This window comes from Ceratotherium simum, chromosome 2 (assembly GCF_057802395.1).
Source record: "Ceratotherium simum simum isolate JZ-2026a chromosome 2, ASM5780239v1, whole genome shotgun sequence".
Classification (NCBI taxonomy): Eukaryota; Metazoa; Chordata; class Mammalia; order Perissodactyla; family Rhinocerotidae; genus Ceratotherium; species Ceratotherium simum.
This window is the reverse complement of record NC_141901.1, coordinates 51,075,382-51,099,082: the sequence shown is the minus strand read 5'-3', so window position 1 is coordinate 51,099,082 and position 23,701 is coordinate 51,075,382. Positions and strand designations below refer to the sequence as shown.

General features: G+C 41.4%; 1 protein-coding gene across 1 annotated transcript in view; it reads left to right on the top strand.

Annotated features, from left to right (window-relative positions):
* The first annotated feature begins 788 nt into the window (after positions 1-788).
* Positions 789-23,701, top strand: part of CD101 (CD101 molecule) — a 43,107-nt gene continuing 20,194 nt past the window's right edge. Inside the window, exons 1-5 of the mRNA XM_014779978.2 lie at positions 789-901; positions 9,210-9,327; positions 16,385-16,765; positions 18,118-18,534; positions 22,068-22,454. Of these exons, the coding sequence (XP_014635464.1) occupies positions 9,285-9,327; positions 16,385-16,765; positions 18,118-18,534; positions 22,068-22,454 (1,228 nt within the window). The 5' untranslated portion in view covers positions 789-901; positions 9,210-9,284. The remainder of the gene's footprint in view (positions 902-9,209; positions 9,328-16,384; positions 16,766-18,117; positions 18,535-22,067; positions 22,455-23,701) is intronic.

Here is a 23,701-nt window from a genome sequence, read left to right as displayed (position 1 = left end):
AAGCCTCGAAATTACTTTAAATTGTTTACTTTATAATGTTTACATACACTTCACTTTTTTAAAAAAAATTAAAAATGCAAACTCTGACTTTTTAACAACTTTTCAGATTTTTCATGGGACGGTGGAACTCTGACTCACCAACTGGATTTAAATTCTAATTTAGAAATGTATTTATTGGTGTGCTTCCCCCTCCAATCCACCTGGCTTTCCCTAACCTGGTAAAGGAGGCCCCTCCTGCCCAGACCCTTGTCTTTTTCCCCCGGAGGCTCTTGCTTCTTGCTTTGCAGACTGCCTGCAGCCATGATTTTGTCACTGACGTCTGTGAGCCAAAGACTGAGCCTTTTTGGCAGGAATAATAAGCAATACTACACAACTCGCTACTTTCAGAAAACATTTTTTTTAGCTTCACCGATGACAACAGAGGAAGAAGGGAACTGGGATTTGGGTAAGTTCTCCTCCGCTGTTTGACCAAATTCTCAGTGATAAATATTGTGTGCAGATCACTAGGAGAAAAAAGTTGACTTTCTTTTTTAGCGTGGCACATAAGGATCTGCCGAATTTTACGTAGACAAAGAAAGGGTCTTGTGTATTTTTGTCCATATCCAATGTTATATGAACTAATTGTATTGTTTTATACTGTGACCACAAATATTATGCAATGCACCATTTGTTTTTTATTTCATTAAAGGAAGTTTAATTTAAATTGAAGTTGTGTGAAGAACTTGGTATTGGCCTCTGTCTTTCATCTCCTCTGCATGAGGAATTGTGGCTGAATTCCACTTGCAACTTGAGCACCTTCTGATCTCTTTGAATCCTGTGTAAGCATTGTAGACTTTGACTACAGATAAAAGAAGAAATGGATTTAACAGGATCAATACTGAGATTCCCACCAAGCAGAAAGGTGAGGGCTAGGATCCTGTTGCTGAAAGTCTGTTGGTCTTTCAGTGAATTCTCATGACCTTACAGGTCTCCTGTCAGGAAAGAGAGAAGTTAGATGTTGTTCCTCTCTGCGGATGAGGAAACAAACACCAGAGTTCTGTGACCATATTGTGACTGGAACAGAACGGCTTTTCTGACTCATGACCTAGTCTGGAGCCAAACAGTCCAGAAGGTGCTAGCCCCTGTAATAAAAACAGTGCTCTTCCCCAGGCCGCTGGGTTCAGGGGCCTGGACAGGAGGGAGTGCCGGGAGCCCTGACTCCCTGCTGGACCCTGGAGCAGCCGCTCGGCCTTGGCTGGCCTGCCACACAGACTCTCTGGTGGACCTTATTTGTGTCCTGGGTGGGGACCACCTCACGTTGTGAGGTCATCAGGAGCTGGGTCTGTGTCCTGGTTACTAACCTTGCCCAGGGGATGATGCAGTTCCAAGCATGTAGAAGGTACTGGAGGTTTATAAATGCACACTTAACGCTCTGCTATGGGAAATGGCCCATCACGGTATGCTTCCCAGTGAACTGGGAGGATTCTGCTTCTGTCAAAACACTGACCCAGAGCTGGTCTTCAGCAGTCCCCTACCTATTACTGAACCTGTGCCTGCCTCAGTTTAAATTAAAAACAAAACAAAAGTCTGCTTGCGCACCTACTATGTGCCTGGGCATTGTGCAAAGCACAGGGAACCTGCCACTTACTAGCTCTTAGGCCTGGGCACATACTGTCATCTTGCCTAGAAACCTCTTTCCCCTGCTAACTCATACTTCTCCGTCAGGTCTCAGGGAGCCTTTTCTGCCCCTCTAGGCTAGATGAGGATCCTGGCAGATGCTCTGGTAGTCTGAAAGTGGTGTGAGGGCAGGGACCATTCATCGCTGTGGCCCCAGTGCCTAATTGTGACAACAGCTCAAACTGGGATTCTTGTGATGCGCCACGCACTGGGACAAGTGCCTCAAGTCACCTTGATGGCTACAGCAGAAGCTATCTTACCTGCTCTCCATGTGACTGGATCTTCCCAATAAAAACCACTCCCATTTCCTCTAACCCACAGACCAATGTGCATGGCACACCATTTTAAAATATAGGTTTTATTGTTATTTTGGTATGGCAGGGCCGACAGATCAGGAGATGACTGCCATTGGAAAGACAGTGTGTTATACTCACAGATCCCAGGAGGAGGTGGCACACCACACCATGCCATGGGGTGGGGGGCCACACGGGAAAGCACCAGGGTCTGTCAGGAGGCAGAGGGAGTGAAGGAGAAACATGGGCAACAGCCTTTATTGTGGTTTTCACAGGAAGGAACAGAATGGGCAAGTCAGGGTACGCAAGCTCAGGATTGACTACTTTGGATAGTTTCAATGGGCTCTGGAGCATAGGGGTTGTCCCTAGTTATCTGGTACCTGGCCCTGGGGTGATTAGAGCAGGGGACAGTGGGGCTGCTTGTGAGAGCCCAGTGGAAAAAGTGGTTGGGGATGGGCTCTGGGTTGGTTGGTTCGCACAAGAAAGGCAGCTCACAGACGAGTGAATCATTTCCTTTCTCTAGGGACTGGCTAGCCCTGGGAGGGGCAGTCTCTCCAGGTCAGCAAGGCTCCAGATGTCCAAGTAACAAAACATAGAAAATAAAGTGACATGATTAATACCCTCACCACCCGGGGCTTGTAGACTGCACAGTATACTTGGGAGACTCAGCTCCACCCTGGGAGGTGACGCTCCCGAGTCCTCTCTATTCTATTTACTCTCGAACCTGTTTGCACCTGTTACTATGATTACATAACGTTGAAGGTATGTAAACCACTGAAATCTGAGTGCCAAAGAACGAGGTGTTGATAAAAGTAAGATGAAATATCTGCAAAGACTCAATAGAGGCAAATTGCTTTTCTAAAAAAATGCTATCAATTTAGGTACAGGCAAAACAACCGTAAAAGATTGAGGGGGACAAATCACAAAAACATGGAAAGATTCTTTACTCCATTGGCTTCACAATTGTTTTTAAAATTCTTACTACATTTTAAAAAAAAAATCAAATCTGAAAATTGTAGAAAAGACGTTACAGGTTTGGTTTATGCAGAAAAGTGATAGGAGACTCCACACAATGGACCCATACTCAGAGGAAACACCTGGGCTTGTGTCAAGAGATTGGTGAATGAATATATATGGTTGAGGTGAAAATAAAGTTTTTAAGATATTTTAGGAGTCTTTTATGATTCTCAACTTTACCTGACATTTTCTGTTAATCACTCAACTAACAACCCTAATTGTGGTCAGATAATGAAGTTCCTACTGTTATTGTCCTCATTGTTATAGCTGAGGAAATTGAGACTTAAAGAAATTAAATAATTTGCTCAAGATTGGAACCCAGATCTGACATCTGACTCCAAAGTCTCTACGTGTTCTAGATCACTACACCAGCCACAGTGCCTGAATGTTTTAGGCATTCAGTAGGTATTTGTTGAATAAGAGAGAAAGATGAGTAAGAGCTGGACCCTGCCCTCATGAAATTCATGGTCTTGTAGGAGAGGGAGGCATGTAAATAATTCATTTTATTACCATGTAATAAGTAAAATTAGAGAAGTTCACTGCCATAGCCCACAGGACGGAGTGGTGAACTCTAAGATGTCAGAGATTTCACATACGAGATGCAAACTTAGTTTTAAAAATTTTTAAATGACTAGGCATTTACCAGATGAGGGGTGGGGCAAGGTTCTGAGCAGAGGGGATGCATTTGCAAAGTTAAAGAGGGAAACTATGGTAAGACACCTTCAGGGAAATACTGAAGGGTGACAGTCAAAGTGTGAGATGTTGGGTGAGTTCCCAAGGGCCAGCTCGTAAAGGTCATGTCAAAGACTTTGGGCTTGATCTAGAAATATTTGGGGAGCCATTGAAAACCTCTAATCAGGAGAGTGAATGCATGGCTATGTTTCCATTTTGGATTACTCTGGCAGCAGGGGAGGTGGGGCTGCAGGCAAGGCAGGAAGATGAATGAACTGCATTAGTCCAGGTGAAAAATCATGCTCAGTTGTGACAGCAACAGGTATAATGAATTCGTGAAAGAGTTTAGGAAGAACTGATAGGACTTTGTAACTGGAAGTGGAGTGTGGAGGCCAATCGTGGCTCTGGGTGGATATTGGTACATTCAACACAATGGACAATACCAGTGAAAGAGAAAACAATGATATCACTTTTAGACTCAAGTTTGAGTTTCCTGCGGGACCTTCAGATGAAGATGTTCAACACCAGCTAGATAATTGGTCTGAAGCTTAAGAGAGAAATTGGGGTTGGAGATATATTTATGATTGTCAGTGTATGGATGAGGGATGAGAGGCAGCAGTGTAAGGAGTGAAGGGTTGATGAGAGAACCTTGGAGAAGACCACAGTGTCAGAGGTGGGCTGGAGAAGAGGATCCAGTAAGAAGGAACTTCCAAAGGAGTGAGGGAAAATGCTGGGGAGAGAGTGGGATCAGAGGAGGGAAGAGAGAATTCTAAGCAGGTTTGTCGAATGTCCGGTCATACCTGGTACCACAGGAAGGCCAAGTCGGGAGAGCTGAGCAGTGTCCACTGCTGTGACCCTGGACATTTGGGTGGAGCCAAGCCAGACCACAGTGGGCTGAAGTCCCAGGGAGTTAGGAAGTCAGACAGCATTCAGAGCACTGGGAAACTCTGGCAGGAGTTTGAAGAAGGGAGAGAAGAGGAGGTGGTTTGAAACTAGAGTAAAAAGGTGGCTATTTAGTAGGGTAGGAGACACCTGAGCTTCTTTATGGAGCAATAAGCCGTGAGTGGACACCTGTGTCCAAGGAGGTAGGCGGGATCTAGAGCCCGGGTAAGGAGAGCTTCTTGTCCTTTCTCCCTCTCTTTGGGGCCTCTGAGCTTCCTGCTCCCCCGCTGGTTATGTTTTAATCAGAGCTGGTTGTCAGTTAATCTCTGCTAAGAAATTTCAGGAATAGCCCTTCGCATGTGAGTATTTGGAAACAGCAGATGGTCTAAGATCCATCTGTTGGGCTCTTTCTCTTCTGCTACCATCCCCTATTCCCCATCTCCTATCCCCCACCCCATCCCATGCCCTGGCCTTTGCCTCTGCCCAGAGAAATCTAGTTCAGGCTTTTCCCCACAGATGGGAGGACTTGCCATCCGCCTTGAAAACATCTTCAGCCTTGGTTAACTAGTTGTCAGCTCCTGGTGAAGCCAGGCCAGCAGGAAGTAAGAGACCTGGGCATCATTCTCCAACACAGGGCCCATGTCACAACCGGGCCCACTCGAGGCCTCAGTTTCTTCCTCTTTTCTATGAGGGAGTGGACTGAAATCACTGTGGTCCCTTCCTGTGGTGTCACTGCTTGGTACTCCATACATGTAGGCATAAGGCTCAGCCCCAGGGCCTCCTACACCTTGGCAAGTCCAACACTGGTGGAGCAGCCGTCAATCTGACCTGGATTGTAAGAGCCCAAGGAGGGAAAGGGGCAAAATCACGATCAGCTTCCTGCTGACCCTTTGGGGTTTTTTCCTCCAGTCACTCTCTATCCCACACACATTCTGCCTTCTGAAAATCATGAATGCCAAGCTAGAAGGTATAGAGGAAAGGGCACTGAACCAAAAGTAAGAAGGCAGCCTTAGAATGCAGCCATTGGCTAGCCATACAATCCCAGCTGGGTTAGTTGATTCCTGTGAGCCTCAGTTTACTCAGACCTATCACACACGGTGATAGGAGTTATTCTGTGAAACTGCGTATGTGAAAATGCCTTGCACAGAGCCTGACATGTAAAAGGACCTTGTTTAAATATTTCTTGGGCCTGAATGCTTAGGATATGAGTCTGCAATACCTATAATTTCTATGATTCTATGGAGTTAATATTTGAGCACGGCAGACTTGAAAAAAAATACATCTCTTTTCATTAATCTTCCTGGAATTGGAATAGAACTTTTTCTTTAGTACATTTCTCTGTTGCTTTGTCCAGTACTGGCCCACTCCCTTCATCTGAATCAGGAACTGCATTTTTACATTCCTTTCAGCTGATACAATTGCAATGCAGCAATTCCCAAGGTAATAGAATAACTGTCTCTCGCTGGCTCTATTTTTTCTTTCTTTTTTTTTTTTTCCTTGACAACAGAAAGCTGCTTTTCCCCTCCAGAGAAAAAAGGGACATCACCCTGTCAATATTAAATTCTGGCAGAAATGGAGCCAGTAAAATGGAAAAAGAAAAAAAAATTTTTTTGGCAACAGCCAGAATGAGAAGTTGCATAGCATTTACTTGTTTGTATGTATTTCAGGAATACAGGGTACTCTGTATTATTGGCAACAATTGCCTCTGTGATCAGTGCTTATTTCTAAGATAATTCTCTTCTCAGTGTGTAGCAGATTGATTGCATTGGTGGCCCCCGTTCTTTACCTCTCCTGTTGCCCTGTCACTTTGCAGTTCCCCTCACTAAAGAGATGGAGTCTATTAGCCTTTGGACTTGGCCACGTGACTTGCTTTGATCTATGGGATATTAGCAGTCATGATGGAAATAGAAGCTTTAAAAAGTGCTAGTGTGATTCCCCTATTTCTTTTGGACCCCTGACATCACCTTGAAAACGTGCCCAGGCTAGCCTACTAGAGCGATGTGAGAGGGATCCCAGCCAAGGCCATCCTAGACCACCCAGCTCCCACCAGCTGACCCATAGGCTATGAACAAAACTAAATGTTTACTGTTGTAAGCCACCAAAATTTTGTGGTTGTTTGTTACACAGCAATAACTAGCTGATACCCATATGTTTGCCTAAAATTTTGGTGCCTGGAGGTGATCCATGACTTCTCCAGCTGAAATGGTAAACAAATCCTTGTACTTCAAGCCCACTGATTTACAGTTAACAGCCTGGAGAGGTAGTTTGAAATCTCCATTCTAGGTAAACTGCCTTTTAATTGTTTCCTAAGTACAACATGCACATCTCTGCCTCTGTATCTTTGTACATTTCATTTCTCCTACTGGAATGTCCTCTCCTCTCTTGTCTGCTTATGTGAATCATTCCAGATCCCCAAGGACCTACTTAAAATCAGCCTTTTCTGAATGACCTGTGGCTGCCCCCTGCCTGCTGTGGCCTCTCCAGCCTATTAACTCTTAGGGTATTTCTTGCCTGGGCCATCAACTGGATACTCAACACATGCTGCCTTAGATGGCTACTGTTTCTTATCTACAGTTGTTTATTAAACTAGATTCCAAGTTCCTGGGGGGCAGGGCTCATCTTCCATTTCTTTTATCCCCCAAGTGTTGCATAATACCTTGAAAAGGGAAGTACAGGGCCTTTTACTAAAGACGTTAATATTTGTAAGTTGACTGACATTGAGGGGCTATTTGTTAGGTATTATTGCTAATGAATAAAACCAGAGGGAGATCATTATGTTGTACACCTAAAACTAATACAATGTTTTATGTCAATTATATCTCAATTTTAAAAAGTTAAAAAAAAAAACCAACTGAGGGGGCAACAAATTTTTAAAAGGATAGAAGTTAGAGGCTTCCAGACTTGAGTTTGTAGAATGTTACCCTACTCTACTCTAATTCCCATTGGGAAAATAAAATCTAACTAAAAATGTCACCTTTTCCCTGAAGATTTTCCTGGTTTCCCATTCTCCTCAAATTAGGTATGCTCACTCCCTCCTTCAAATGTCCATATCTCTTTACTTGTATTTCTCCTAGGGGACCTCACCTAATTTACCTTGGGTGATAGCCAGTCATGTTCTTATTTCTTTCTCGCTCACCTCCACCATCACAAATAGAAGTTCCTAAGATCAGCAGCTACACTGCAATTCCGTATGCATCTCTAGCACCTGCTTATCCCATGGCAGGTGCTCTATAAGTAGTTGATTACGTCTTCATCTGTCTCCCCTCTCCTTATGTTAAATGCCCTAATGCAGGCCCTCATCATTGCTCCCAGAAAATTGCAAAAATCTTCTATTGGCCTTCGTTCTTCTAACCTTGTGTCCCTCCTTCATCTTTCATCCAGTTAGCAATGCACAACATGGAATTCAATTCAAAAGGAAAATCCAACCGGGCTATTCTCCTGCTAAAAAACCTTCTCAATAGCTCCCCTGGCATGCATGGCCCGCTAAGATCTGCCCCAGCCTACCTCTATAGACGCTTCTCCCTTCACGCTGGCCTCAGACTTGATCTACTCCAACAGGAGGGCACAGCTGGTGTGTCATTATCCATGCTAGACTGTTTCTCCTCAACTCTGCCCCGCCCCTCTTCCTCCCTAATTGTCTCATCTGGCCCAGCCCAGCTCATCGTGACCTTCCCTCCTGCCCACCAACTTCCCCCACTCCCTTCAGGGGCCACATTGATTATTGTGTTTGCAACATTGCATTGTGATTATCTGATTAAGTGGAGGTTTGCTGAGAACAAAGACAGGGTTGTTAACATCTTTGTGTGTGCAAAACCTACCACAGCACCAGAACAAAGAAGTACTAAAAAATTGTTGGATGGATGGAGCAGGGATCTGTCTGTAACTGTGACCTAAAGCAGACCAGTTTGTTACTGACCTATCTAGATGTAGGCTTGACATAAGGAACTAATGTCCTCAGTGAGCTCATCCCTTGTATGGTCTTGCCTTCTAGGACTAGAGTAGGATTAAGTTGGCCTGAGTTCAGGGCCAACTGTTACATTTAGGCCCTCTCCCACCATCCTTGGTGCCCAGGCCCACATTGGGCAGATGAAGATTCACTTAAATGTCGCCTAACAGTGGCTGTTATTCACTGAGCACTTACTGTGTACCAGATATTGTTATAAGTGCTTTAAGTGAATTAGTTCGTTCAATTTTCGCAGCAGTCTTCTGGGGTACATACTATTAGTATCTCCATTTTATAGATGAGGGTTAGAAAAGATTAATTAACTTTTCTAAGATCACACAACTGTTGAACATAGAATCTGCGTGCAAACCCAGGCAGCCTGACTCGACAGTGTGTCGTCACCACCACCTCGTGTCTCCCCAAGTTCGTGTTTTTCAGAGGCCTTTCTCTCATTTCTCGGTCCTTCCCTCCCCCAAGATAGAAGGAGAGGTAAGGGCTAAGAAGAGAAAATTTCTGCTTGATTCCTCGTGATTATGTATAGATATGTATTTACCCAGGATGAGGCCCATCTTTTCCTATTTTTTATCTATATGTTTACTTACCCATGAAGATAACTAACTTTTTCACATCCAAATTTGAGTGATTAGCAAAGCACTGTATAATGCAACCAGTTTTGCTTTTTGCTAGCCATTTCTGTTTCTCTGTGGGCTGAAAACCACACTATTGCTTCCTCTTTATCTTTGTAGTGAGAGCACAGCATTTGTCACTCAGTGTCGGAGCAACTTCAGTGACACCACCAGGAAAGGTCTGTATTGGTCCAGATGGCATACATCCTACATGTGGCATCTTTCCTTCTCTTTCTGAGTAAGTGTCATAATTCTGCATGTTTCTATTGTCACAGGAGCTAGTCAACTGGAGGCTGCTGGGTGATGGAGCAGGACAATTTGGTGTTTTTACAGGAGAAACTGTGCCACACATCTCTGGTGTTGCCAATAATTTTTGACTTATTGATAACGTTTTCTTGGCTTACCTAGACATCCTCAATTTCCAGGGAGGTGTAATGGTTGGCTGAGTTCCATGATCCTGATCCCACTGTTTTTTGCATTTATCTGTGTTACCAGTTTTGCTGGCCCTGCCTTTATCTTATCTTCCTGGGCTAACCCATCCCTGGAGAGAGTATGAAGCTTAGGTTCTCAACTGAGAGGGGACCTTAAGGTTTGCCTAATGTTAGAGCTTGACTAGATAAGTGTGCATGGGGATGTGGCTGGATGGAAGGAAATGTTATGAGAACATTTAGTAATTTTAAGCTAAGCTAAAAGAAGATTCTGGACTTCACCTGTGAGCTGAGGTGGAAATTAACTACTGAGAGACTGAGGAAGGGGCAGGAAAACTCACTTGGCTCTGCTGAAGGGCTTTAGCTGGTGCAAGGGCGTTTAAACATGTTAGAACAGGGTGGAGGAAGGGGGAATTTGGAGGTAGATGAGAAAACAGATGAACTGGGCAGGGAATGAAATAGTTCCAGAGCAGGTAGAGCAGGTAGCAGGTACTTTTTTGTGCCATGTGTTCCTTTAGCATCTCATGAAGCCTATAGATCCCATCTTACATAACTTTTTAAATGCCTAAAATAAAATGCATAGGATTATATGGGAAATCAATCATACTGAAATGCAATTATCAAAATATTTTAAAATAAATTGTGATGTAGTAATTATTTGCTTCCTTGTACATTACATAACAAGATCTAGAGGTGGTCTATTCACCACCAAACTTCAAAGTAGTGATGAATATGAACAATATTTCAAGATATCTGCAACAACTATAATGTGACATGAAAATATCTATGATTTGTTGTCTACATTCATGACTGAAGGAGATACTAAATTTCCATTAAGATTAAGAAAATAAAGATATAGGGTTTTTTTTCATCCAAGTTTATGGACCCTTCAATGCCATATCTGGACCCAAGTTCAGAACTCCTGCTTTAGAGGGACTGGATTGAGTTAGTGCAGGGACTTGAATGCAGGGGATGATAGGGGAACTAAAAGAACTTATCAGTGTGACCAGGGCTATGGCTAAAGCATGAAAAGGGGGCAGCATTCAGCACAAAGGGTACTTAAGGAACATTGGCTTGAGTTGAACTGGGCTCATGTCTCAAGGGACGTTGGATAGTGTGAGGTAAGGATCAGATCTGGGGCCTGATGGGGCGAGAAGTAGCCTGCAGGGTAGTTCCTAGGACCAGTTGCTGGGTGATCAGTGCCCACTAGGCTAGTGTGGCAGGCGCTGATAGCTAGGTGGACTGACAGGATCCTGTGGGGACTGTTGGCTGGTGTGTTCCTGTTTGTCCTGTTCAGTTGCCTGAGTGTGATCCTCAAGTGTATGTGTTTTGTGTATTTGGACTGTGTGTTTGGTTTGTGGCTTATATTGTACAAGTCAGACTATTGCAAACGCTCTCTCTCTCTCTTTTTTTTTTTTTTTGTGAGCAGACTGGAAGGCGTAGGGGAAGGAAAGTAGTAACCGAGGTTCAAAAAGGGGAAACTGGGAGCTTCTCCTTAACCCATTTAAACGATTATCTTAACTGGGTTATATAATTATTTCTTCTAAATTCTGACTCATCCTAAGCACTAATTTTGTATAGAACCACAGTTTTTATGTGAAGAACACATAAATCAGAAAGTAACTTGAAAAATCTTTGGAAGCCTGCTGTTTGTCATTACACATATTGAGGGGGAAATGAAGAAAATTAATTAAATGATGATCAGTTGATCAATTGCATTGTGTGACAAATGTATACTTTGTCCTAATTTTTAAAAAATAAATATAAAGACAGATAAATCGTGTTAGAACATGGCGCTAGATGAGGTTAATGTCAAAGGTAAATTAGCTCTTGGACTTAGTGCTTAGCTTTGCCTGCTTGATCTCTCACCCTTCACCCTGACTAGCTGTCCTACAAAGAAAAGCCATTAACACGGGAGGGTCCTGGGGAGGGCCTATTGTTTCTCTTACTGAGACTGTATTCGTGAAAAAAATTCCGCTAGATTATGGATGGAAGCTCTCTCAGCCTCCAAGCATAAAGGGTTTTTGTAAGTATAAAGTAAGAGAAGTTGCTTGTGTGTGTTTGATGTTCTCCAGGTAGGTTTTGTATAAGGTGTAATCATTTTTGTGTATCAAAAATGGTCAAATATGGGCCATTTTCTATGGTTCAATCTAATTCCATTCAAATAATACTGAAATGGCAAATTTGGCAACCCCAGTGATATTTTTGAAAAAAGCCAATACCATCAGAAAATTCTTCCTGTTTCAAAAGTATGACTCCGATGTAGTATGTCAGTGCTGAGCTGTGTGCCCATCAGTCAACAAGAGTCTGGGCGATTGTGCAAAGGTATCTAACCCTCTGTCCATTAAAAGAGAAAGCAATAGACAGTCCTTTGAAGTATCTTACTCTTTTAAGAGGAGGAGAGATATGTACAAAATATCCCACAGAGTATATGTAATAAGATTCTTCAGTGTATGATCCCAACGCATAGCCATTTAAATTGACCTCTGTCAGTCATTCCTTTCCACGTCAAAAGTAACTATGAAACCTGTACTCCATTTGTTTTGCTTTTCTGAGAAAGCAGTACCCTCCCAATCAAGTTCTTGACCTCATGCCCCTACTAGGACCTTACTCTGAGTAATTCACCATCCTCTCTCTGGTTTTATCCATCTCTGTCCTCTACTGCTCCTCTGCCCCTAAACATTCAGTGGTGTCTGTGTCCATCCCAGTCCTCAGTGCTTCTCCCTATCCAGCTACTCTTAATAGCTGCCATCCTACTCTTCTCTTTGCCTCCTCCGTGAAACTTCTTGAAGTAGTTTACACTGCCTGCAGTTGTTTCTTACCCTTGAAATCTGCTGCTTCTGCTCTGCTGGAATCTCTTTTACAAAGGTCTCCACTGACATCCTTATCATCAAACTATAAGGACTTTCTTCTGCCTTTAGAATCCTCAACCCCTCAGCAGCATTGGGCAGTGCTGACAAGCCCTTTCTTATTGGAATGTTTTGCCTCTTTTGGTTCCCAAGCCACTGTGTCCTGGCTGCCCTCCCACCTTCCTAACTCTTCCTTCTGTAGCTTTTGTTCCTCATCCTATCCCCTAAATAGAGAAATTTTCTAGTAATCTCTCTTTAGCCCTCTTCCTTATATTCTCTAACACTTCCCAACACTTATATGTAACTGACTTAATCTGCATCTGTAGCCCAAACTCTCCCTAGTTACAAACAGGCATTTACAGGAAGCTGTGAGAAACAATGAAGACAGCTAGAGATTTGTCATTCACAAATCTAGGTTTAAGTCTGGCTCAACCATTTATAAGTTTTGACATTGCTAAGTATGGGAATATCACAGAGTTCTTGAAAGGATTAGATTACAAATATTTTCAAAGGGTTGAGTAGATTTTAAAATACAAATATATATATTTAGATATGATTGCCAAATGTCTACTGGATACCCTTCCTATTTATTCCAAGATACTCAAATTTAGTATTTCCAAAATTACATGCATTATCTTCTCCCTCACCCTTGAACACACCACAGTCACTCGTCCTGATATCCTTATTTCTGTTGACAGTACTGTTATTCTCCCAGTCACCTTCACAAAACCTAGGTATCATCTTTGATTTCTTCCTGCCTTCCATCTTTCCATCCACCTTTACTACCTCCAAGCATCCAAGACACTGAAAAACCGTAGATTTTATCTCCACAGTGGCTCTTAAAGTATAGTCCCTTTTTTTCTATTCCTTTTGCCTTCCTCACTTCTCTCCTGGGCTACCATAATCACCTGATGTCTATTTCTTAGTTCCATCATCCTATGCACCACTGTCAGGTTAATTTTCCTAAGACCTTTCAAACGCTTTCAGTGGATTCCCCATTGCCCAATCAATTAAGTCCAAACTTTTAAACATGATAGTCAAGTCCTTCATGCTCTGGACCCAAAATTTCTATCCAATCTTACCTCCTTCCATTAATCTTCATGTAACTCTCCCCCTAATCCAACTGATCACTCCCTGTTTCCTGAACCAGTCTTTTGATTCCTATTCATACAGTCTTGTCATGAATTCTCCTTTACCTAAAAGGCCCTATCTCCCCACTTAAATTGTCATACTCTTTCCAACTACTCAAAGTCCGTTTCTAATACTATCTCTTTCATAAACCTTACCTATTTCCCTGCCCGCAAAATGTAATCTCTCCTTCCTTCAAATTCCTCAAAGCCCTTTATCATATCTCTCTCATACCAAGATGACTATCACCCTACTTGACTAAATTATAAAATCTAGAAGTCAGACTATCCCAAACTCATCTTCGTATCTTGATCCCTGAAGCACCAGAAATACTGTAAGTGGTTGAATAAATATTTATTGACTTGGCAAATGAAGCAGTAGAAAATGAAGTGCTAGTTTTCACAATAAAATGTTTCCAATGTGGTACCCATCTCTCTGAAAAGTCAAGAACTGTTGAAGAAGTGTTGCCCAGCCACAAAAATAACATTGTGGAAACATGCCCTGATAAAAACAGGTTAGTGGTACCTCAGAAATCATATTTTTTAAAACATTTTTATTGTAAAATATAATACATGAGAAAAGTTAATAAAACAAATGTGCATTTTAATAAATAAGTAAAAAGTAAAAATCATGTAATCACAACCCAGGTCAAGAAATAGAATATTATGAGGACCCTAGAATGTCCTACCTGCCGTAGTAGGACCTACCCTGCCATGTCCTCCGTCCAGATCACAACCCTTCCCACACACACAATCCTGACTTTCCTGACTTTTGTGATAACCACTTCCTAACTTTTCTTTTTTTTTTAAATGTTTTTATCCCTTATGTTTGCATTACTAAACAATACAGTGTGGTTTTGCCTGTTTCCAAACTTTATAAAGAGTAGAATCATTCTGTATACAGTCTTGCGCCACATAACGACATTTTGGTTAACGATGGAACGCATATACGATGGTGCTCACATAAGATTAGTACCATATAACTTAGGTGTGTAGCAGGCTATACCATCTAGGTTTGTATAAGTACACTCTATGATGTTCACATAACAACGAAATTGCCTAATGATGCATTTCTCAGAATTTATCCCCGTTGTTAAGCAACACATGAATATATAGTCAAAAAGATTCAAAAGTGCTTTGCATCTTTCATTAGACACAGTCATCCACATTATTGCAACTAGTTGCAATTCATCCACTTTCATTTCTGTATAATATTCCATTTTATGAATGTACAGAGTTTGTCTATTCTACTGTTGATGGACATATGGGTAATCTCTAATTTGGGGCTCTAATGAACAGTGCTGCTATGGATATTCTTTCATGTGTAGCTTGGTGCACAGTGCACATATTTCTCTAAAATGTATGTCTAAGACTTGGTGACATTGCTGAAAATGTTTTAGATTGCTCTGTATAACTTTTTGGTAAGTAATAATTTAAATTTTTCTCAGATGGTCTAACTTCTATTCCCAAGTACTTATTACAAAAAAAGCATAATATAAATATATCATATTAACTGGTATTTATGAATAAATTAGTGTATTTTAAATTATTACTGGAAATGTGTGTGGTTGGTTGATTGGTTGGTCAGATGTTTATTTGTTTTCCAGTTTTGCATTGAGTATACAATATGCAATTTTTAGTTAACTGCATCAGGTGACTACCTACACTCTCTGCCTATTTTTTTGTAGGCCCCCTTCTAACAGAATTGTTTTCATTCCATAATTCCCATTCTTAGCCTTATCATGGTCTCTGTAATGTCATTTTTCCTTTCTCTCACTTTTTTCACTCCAGTCTCCTTTACTCTTTGTCCTGTAGATTCACAAAATTCAGCAGATGCTCTACTTCGTCCATATCTTCTTATGAACTCCACTCTGTTAATTGCTGTTAATACCAGCAACGGCTCCCTGTTGGACTCTTCTGATGTCTTTCCATCCTGTCTTCCCCTTCCCCTGGGCCCTAGGCCCCTAGTGAAAGATCTTGCTCACCTTTGTAGCATCTCTGTCATTTGTTCTTTGTTCTTTCTGTAACACAAAATAAACTAGCCTTTAATATTATCATAATAAACAAACATACATTTTAATTTCCAAAAAATGCTTGATTTTGAAAATGTGTATGTCAGAGGAAATGTTACCATTTAATAATGTTTTCTCCTTTAAATCTAATACATAAGATTTGCCCCGACAGGAAACATTCCATAGTGGTCCCAACTGACAACTTTGGGTAAAAGAAGAACTAAAATAAATTCTGATTCCAGATCCTGCTGGACCTGACAGCCATCGTTATGAAGCTTTTCGATAAAGCTGTAGTGGCTCTTTAAAAAATTACAAAACAAAAAATCCTCCACAGTATAGAAAGGAAGTGCTGCTGCCTCTTTAGATGCTAATTTTAGCTGGTCTTGCATCAGACCTGGCCAGGAGCTACAAATAGTTCCAGCTAAGCAGCAAGAAAAAGCATGGCACCATGGGCAATGTCATAGACTTTGCCCCTCCAGCAACCACTGTGTGAGATCACGTACCCAGGAATTGGAGGCTAGAGGAAGTATGCTGCATTGTCCCGTAAAATAATGTAAAGGTGAATCATCTTTAAAATAAGTGCACTTAGGTAAGCAGATATGTTTTATGGAAGTGGCCGTGTTACATTGATGAAGCTGAACTTTTTTTTAAGAGACTAGAGATTACTAAGGCAGTTAAAGTTATACGAGAACAGTTAAGTCATCAAGCCATTCCACTGCTCTTCAGCCTGAAGAAGGTGTTGAACATTTGAGTTGATTATAGCTAATAACCTGCGATCTCATTTACTAGAATTGTAATACAAGCAGCTACATAATGCGGCGCATTGGGAACTGGATCACTAATCTATTTTTATTCCCCTTTCTCTCTCCTACTTGCAAGCTAAGCTCAGCATTGGCCAGAGAGAAGTAACAGTTCAGAAAGGACCGCTGTTTAGAGCCAAAGGTTACCCTGTCAGCATTGGCTGCAATGTAACTGGCTACCAGGGACCTTTGGAGCAGGATTTCCAGTGGTCTGTTTACCTGCCCACAGCCCCGACCCAAGAAGTCCAGATCGTTAGCACCAAGGATAGCACCTTCTCTTACGCGGTGTATGCACAGCGGGTGCAAAGCAGAGAAATCTACGTGGAGAGGGTCCAGGGCAACTCAGTCTTGTTGCACATCTCAAAGCTTCAGATGAAGGATTCTGGCGAGTATGAGTGTCACACACCAAACACTGATGAAAAATACTATGGAAGTTACAGTGCGAAGACTAATCTAACTGGTAAGCTGTTTGCCCTCCTCTGCTAGTCAGCCCCCGAGAAGCCAGAATCTCCATCATCACAATGCCTTGTCAGTGTGACGTGGCTTTATATTGTGTTGTTGCCTTGGCAAAAGAGCCCACGTACCCCTCTGGATATTTTGGAGATTTGTCACAAATAGCTATCTTATATTGTCTAAAATTCTCAATTCATTTTTCCAATCAACTTTGCCATGAAGATTTTGATAGTGTGGTCTTCCCAAAGCCTTGTCCACAGCTATCCATAGGTTGATAATGGCAACAGCATTAGACAAAGCTTTGAGAGTCCTCCCCATGTTATGTCTCTTCTTAGAGGCAGAACATTAACTAGATAAGAGAGCTGGTATTAATATCATAGGTGGTAAGTCGTTAACTTGGAAATGATTATACTCACACTGCTATTCTCAAACATATTTACCTGTGGGGAGAGGGTCATAGTCCTTGCAATTACTATTTTGCCCCTTTGCCTAGAATATCTTATCACCCCTTTTTCAGCTTAGCAAACTCCTACATTTATTTCGGGACCCAGTTTAGATATTACCTCTGCTGTGAAACCTGTCCTGACTGTCTCAGGCAGTATTCCCATCTTTGTTTCCTATTGGTGCTCTCTTCATACCACTATTATTAGCACTCACCCAGTTTATGAGATAATTGGCTGCTTATATGATTCTCTCCTACCTCACCCTGAGCTCCATGAGAAGAGAACATTTATCTCCGCCCCTAACACAGTGGCTAGCACTGAGTAGATGCTCAATAAATATTCATTGATTGAATCTAAGCATTGTTTTCATGCTCAGGTGGTGTGATTTCCTCTCAGGAAGAAGAAAATGGTAGGGTGGTAGGATGGTTATCAAAACCTTGGCAAGGCTTGCATTTTGGCTCTGAATGATATATTATAACAGATTATTTCAGAACTTTATTTTATAAAGGAGCAGGTTAAGGCCTAAGGAAGTGGAGTGACTTGTTCCAGTTCACGTAGTTAGATAGGGACAGATTTAGGATCAGAATCTAGGTCTTCCAGCTCCTGTTGCTTTTCCCCTTTAAATACTCTGTGTCTGAGTAGCTAAATTGGTTACAGCCTATCCTAAAAAAGTAAAGTCAGTGTCCATACATCAGGGAGCCATTAGCTTTGCTGAGTTCCATAGACTGTATGTACACAGACGCCAGTGTTCCCATTGGCAATATGGAAAGCATATGGCTGAGAAAGCATATGGCTAATGGAAAAGCAACTCAAAGTATGTGCTTTACAGATGATGGGTCAGGGCACATTCTTCATCTAAGGAGGCTAGTCTGATAGGTACTGGGCAAGTCAATTATCATCGTTCCTTTGCTTGCAGTTATTCCGGATACCCTGTCTGCTTCCATGAGTTCCCAGACTCTCAGTAAGGAGGAAGGGGAGCCATTAGAACTCACCTGTGAGGCATCCAAAGCCACAGCTCAACATACCCACCTCTCTGTCACCTGGTACCTGATGCAGGATGGAGAGAGGAGCCAAGCCACCAAGATTATTTCCCTCTCCAAAGATTTTATGTTGATCCCTGGGCCCTCGTATACAGAGAGGTTTGCAGCCGGTGATGTGCAGCTTGCCAAGCTGGGGGTCACTACCTTCAGGCTGTCCATAAGGAGGCTGCAGCCCTCAGATCAAGGGCAACTGTTCTGTGAGGCAACTGAATGGATTCAGGATCCAGATGAAACCTGGACTCTCATCACGAAAAAGCAAACAGATCACACAACTCTGAGGATCCAGCCAGCAGGTAATTATCTTCTCAGGAAATTCATTAGTATGCAGGTAATGGGTATTTATGGGATATCTTTTTGTTTTTTTCTAATCTTTTTTTGGATCTAAAAAAAAGTGGTTTAGAGAATTTGAGTCAATGTTGTTTTTGTCATCTGGGAAGGATAAATAAGAAGAAGGACATCCATTTCGGGCTCTGTCCACAGGAGGTTTTACATGGGTAAGACTGGTTAGATAGATTCCACAAGCCACACAGGCAGATAGTTTTGTTACCATTCCTGCCAGGCTCTGTGTAAGCACTTTATCTACATTATCTAATTTAGTCCTAACAACCACCCTATGAGGCAAGTGGTCGACTCCCCATTTTAAAAACAGGGAACCTGAGCCTCAGACATGCTAAATGTTCTGCCTAAGCTCACCCGGTTGGTGAGAGAAGACAGGTGAGTCTCTCAAAAGTGCACTTAGCACAGACACCTGGGCCTCACGGTAGCTCCAGTTTCCAGCATGAGGTCTTGTCTCAGTGCTGGAATTTCCTTCCACCTGACCCCTTTTCCAATTTGGAATGGTGTCACTCTTCACTATCTATTGGCATTTTCATCAAAGCGAGCAGAGCCTCAGCTGTGATTCCTGCGTTTCTCTACAGAGGCTTTGGTCCAATAGGAGCAGGTCGATAAATCATATATATCCATTGCTAAAAGCACTGATCAGATGGCCGATCACTGAAGTTTTCTTCCTTTTTTTAGGAAGATTGTTATTCAGTTCCATTAAAAATTGTCCTGTTGGCCTCAAGTGTCCAAGTTACACCCAGTGAGTCCTATTGGGGCACATCACATGTGCTTTCCTTTCTCTCTCTTTGAAGACAATTTTTTAAAAATGTAAAACAGCCTTTATTTATTCTTATTTATTCATTTAGACAAATAAACATTGTATATATTTAAGGTATACAAAATGATGTTTTGATATACATATGTATGCATTGTGAAATGATTATCACAAGCAAGCTAATTAACATATCCATCACCTCACATAGTTACCGTGTGTGTGCGCGCGCGCACATGTGGTGAGGACACTTAAGATCTACTCTTTTAGCAAATTTCAAGTGTACAACACAGTATTATTAACTGTAGTCACCGTGCTGTGTGTTAGATCTGCAGAACTTATTCATCCTGCATAACTGAAACTTTGTACCCTTTGACCAATACCTCCCCATTTTCCCCAGCCCCTGGCAACCAGCATTCTACTCTCTACTTCTATGAGTTCAACATTTTTAGATTCCACATATAAGTGAGATCCTGCGGTGTTTGCTTTCTGTGTCTGGCTTATTTCACTTAGCATAATGTCCTCCAGGTTCACCCATGTTGTCAAAAATGGCAGGATTTCTTTTTTTATGGCTGAAGAATATTCCATTGTGTGTAATATACCACATTTTCTTCATCCGTTCATTGATTGACAGACTCTTAGATTGTTTCTATATCTTGACTATTATGACTAATGAACATAGGAGTGCAGATATCTCTTTGAGATACTGATTTCATTTCCTTTGGATGTATACCCAGAAGTAGGATTGCTGGATTATATGGTAATTCTATTTTTAATTTTTGAGGCACCTCTATACTGTTTTCTATAATGGCTATACCAATTTATATTCTCACAAACTGTGTACAAGGGTTCTCTTTTCTCCACATCCTCACCAGCACTTATTATCTTCTGTCTTTTTGATAATAGCCATTCTAACAGATGTGGGGAGATGTCTCATTGTGGTTTTGATTTGCATTTCCCTGATGATTAGTGATGTTGAGCATCTTTTCATGTACTTCTTGGCCGTTTGTATATCTTCTTTTGAGAAATGTCTATTTAGATCCTTTGCCCATTTTTTAATCAAGCTATTGAGTTGTATGAGTTTCTTATATATTTTGTATATTAACTCTTTATTAGATATATGGTTTGCAAGTATTTTCTGCCATTTCATAGATTGTCTCTTCATTCTGTTGATTGTTTCTTTTCCTGTGCAGAAGCTTTTTAATTTGATGCAATTACTTGTCTATTTTTGCTTTTGCTTTTGGGGTCATATCCAGAAAATCATTGCTCTAACCAATGTCAAGAAGATTTCCCTCTATTTTCTTCTAGTAGTTTTACAGTTTCAGGTCTTATGCTTAAATTTTTAATCCATTTTGAGTTGATTTTTTTATATGGTGTTAGATAAGGGTCCAACTTCATTCTTCTGCATATGGACATCCAGTTTTCCCAACACCATTTATTGAAGAGACTACCTTTTCCCCGTTGTGTTCTTGGCATCTTTATTGAAGATCAGTTGACGGAGATGCTTGAATTTATTTCTGGGCTCTCTATTCTGTTCCATTGATCTATATGTCTGTTCTTATGCCAGTACCACACTGTTTTGGTTACTGTAGCTTTGTTATATTCTTGAAATCAGGAAATGTGATACCTCCAGCTCTGTTCTTGCTCAAAATCACTTTGGCTATTCAGCATCTTTTGTGGTTCCATATGAATTTTAGGATTGATTTTTTTCTATTTCTGTAAAAAATGCCATTAGAATTTAGAGATTGCATTGAAACTGTAGATTGCTTTGGGTAGTATGGACATTTTAACAATATTAATTCTTCCAACCCATGAACACAGATATTTTTCCATTTATTTGTGTCTTCCTCAGTTTCTTTCATCAGTGTCTTATAGTTTTCAGTGTACAGATCATTCACTTCCTTGGTTAAATTTATTCCTAAATATTTTCCTCTTTTTGATGCTATTGTAAATGGGATTGTTTTCTTAATTTGTTTTTCTGATAGCTCATTGTTAGCATATAGAAATGCAACTAATCTTTTTTTGTGTGCATTGATTTTGTATCGTGTAACTTTACTGAAATCATTTATTAGTTCTAATAATTTTTTGGTGGAGTCTTTTGGGATTTCTTTATATAAGATCATGTTATCTGTAAACAGAGACAATTTTACTTCTTTTTTTTTCTGATTTGGATGCCTCTTGTTTCTTTTTCTGACTAATTGCTCTGGCTAGGACTTCGAGTACTATGTTGAATAGAAGTGGCGAGAGTGGGCATCCTTGTCTTGCTCCTGATCTCAGAGGAAAAGCTTTCAGCTTTTCACTGTTAAGTGTGATGTTAGCTGTGGACTTGTTATATATCACACGTGCTTTTAACTTAGGAAAATTCCACTGGATATTCTGAGCTGAAAAAGAGAAAGAAATCACAATTTACAGCAATTCAACATAGTATAAAATGTTTTGCATTTTTATTAAAAAACAATGCATTACTGTAGACTTTCTACATCTATGCAGACATCTTGCTTAATAGGCTTGGATTCAGAAGACCACGTATGCTGTTCTTTCTGGGTGATTTATGAGGTAGTCAAGGACATTTTTGATTCTAGGCATTTCTCTGGCCTACCTGCTCCTCAGAACTGAACTCCTACATGAAGTTCAATCCCTGTACTGTCCTTACACGGGGTGTCATCTCTTTCTGGTACTGAAAGGACAAGTGCAGTGGCCTCTCTAAGTACCTGACTTGCTTTTGTTTCCCAGTGAGAGATTTTCAAGTCAACATTACGACTGAGAGCACGTTTATTGAAGGGAAACCCTTAGAACTGGTGTGCCTGGTGGTGGGCAGCAGCCGGGACCCACAGCTTCAGGTCATTTGGTTCTTCAATGACACTGAAATAGCCCGCATTGATGCTGGTGGAGTGCTGGGCCTGAAGAAAGACTACAAAGAGAGAACAAGTCAAGGACAGCTCCAGGTTTCCAAGTTAAGCCCCAGGGCTTTCTCTCTCAAGATCTTCACTGCCGGCCCGGAGGATGAAGGCAGCTACAGATGTGCAGTGGCAGAGGTGGCAGGAGCTCAGGTGGGCTCCTGGCAAGTGCTTCAGACAAAGCAGTCACCAGAGAGCCATGTGCACCTGAGGAAGCCAGCAGGTATGTGAGGTTGGGACCAGAAATGACTGGGCTGCTTTCAGATCCCCTCCTTTGTTACTGCAGGGTGCCTTTATGGACACAGTGGAGGGCTCCTAAGAGTCGGGGGCCAATCAGATCACTTTGAGATGAAGCAGAGTAAGGGAAAGCACCCAAACCAGCTGAAGACTTAAATCCTGTTCCTGAGCTGTTAAATGGACCCTGACCACAGACACACAAATTTTCTTCTCTAAATCTCAGCTTCCTAAACTATAAAATAATGGCATACAGTTAGACTGTCCTTAAGTCTTTCTTGCTGTCTTACATTTTTGATTCTATTTGCTGTTAGTCCTAATATTTGTACATGGGGTTTTTCTTCAAGCTGAGAACACCTCTATTAACGGAGCTGTCTGTCTTCTTTTGTTCTGTGTCACATAAATAGGTTAAGAGGAAAGAGCTACACTTTGCCTCCTTCCTGGAGAATGAACACCCGCATTATGCCCCCCACACCCCCAACATCTTTCAGGTGTCTTTTGTCAATCCTCTGTTATCTTAACCTGATATGGGGAGTGATACTAAGTCTTAATTCTTCACCAAGCCTGACTCAGAGTAAGAAACGAAGAGGTAAATGATAGTGGGAAGACTCGAATCTGTGCATTTGCTGTGACGTGATGAGACACCTGTCCAAATGAGTCTGAGTATCTGTAGGTGAAACTGAAAGGCACTCAGCTCTCGTTTAGTTTGTGAAGGTTGAGTGACCTTAAACGTGTTTGAATAATCAGTGCTTTTTGTGTGGAGAGAAAACAGACAAATCCACAACTAATATTAGAATTCTCTGGGCTGGATTTTAAATTCAAAGTCTAGAAAGATTAATTGCCCAAAAGCAAAAACAAAAATCGAAAAGAAAAACAAAAACAAACTAAAAATAAAGATATCTTTGTTACGCTTGCCCATTGGAGGCATCTTCACAGATAGATGTTTCCCTTTCATGCTGTTCTTCGTCACCCTATTTGCTAGGAATGAAGGCGCACAAGCTTTGGCCTCGAGTGGCAGCCAGGAAGTGTGTTGGTGTTAGTTTTCATACTAAACATTTGGTCTGACTTTCTAGGATTCAGGAAAAACCATGTAGGCGGGTTTACATATTTACACAGAGCTGAATCTCTGCTTTGTGCATCTCCTTCTCCCCTGGAACATATCTGTGACCTTTCTTAAACTTAGTACGAGGGAATTTGTGCCAAAGGAATCTAAAGGTGCGCTTCATGGTGCACACA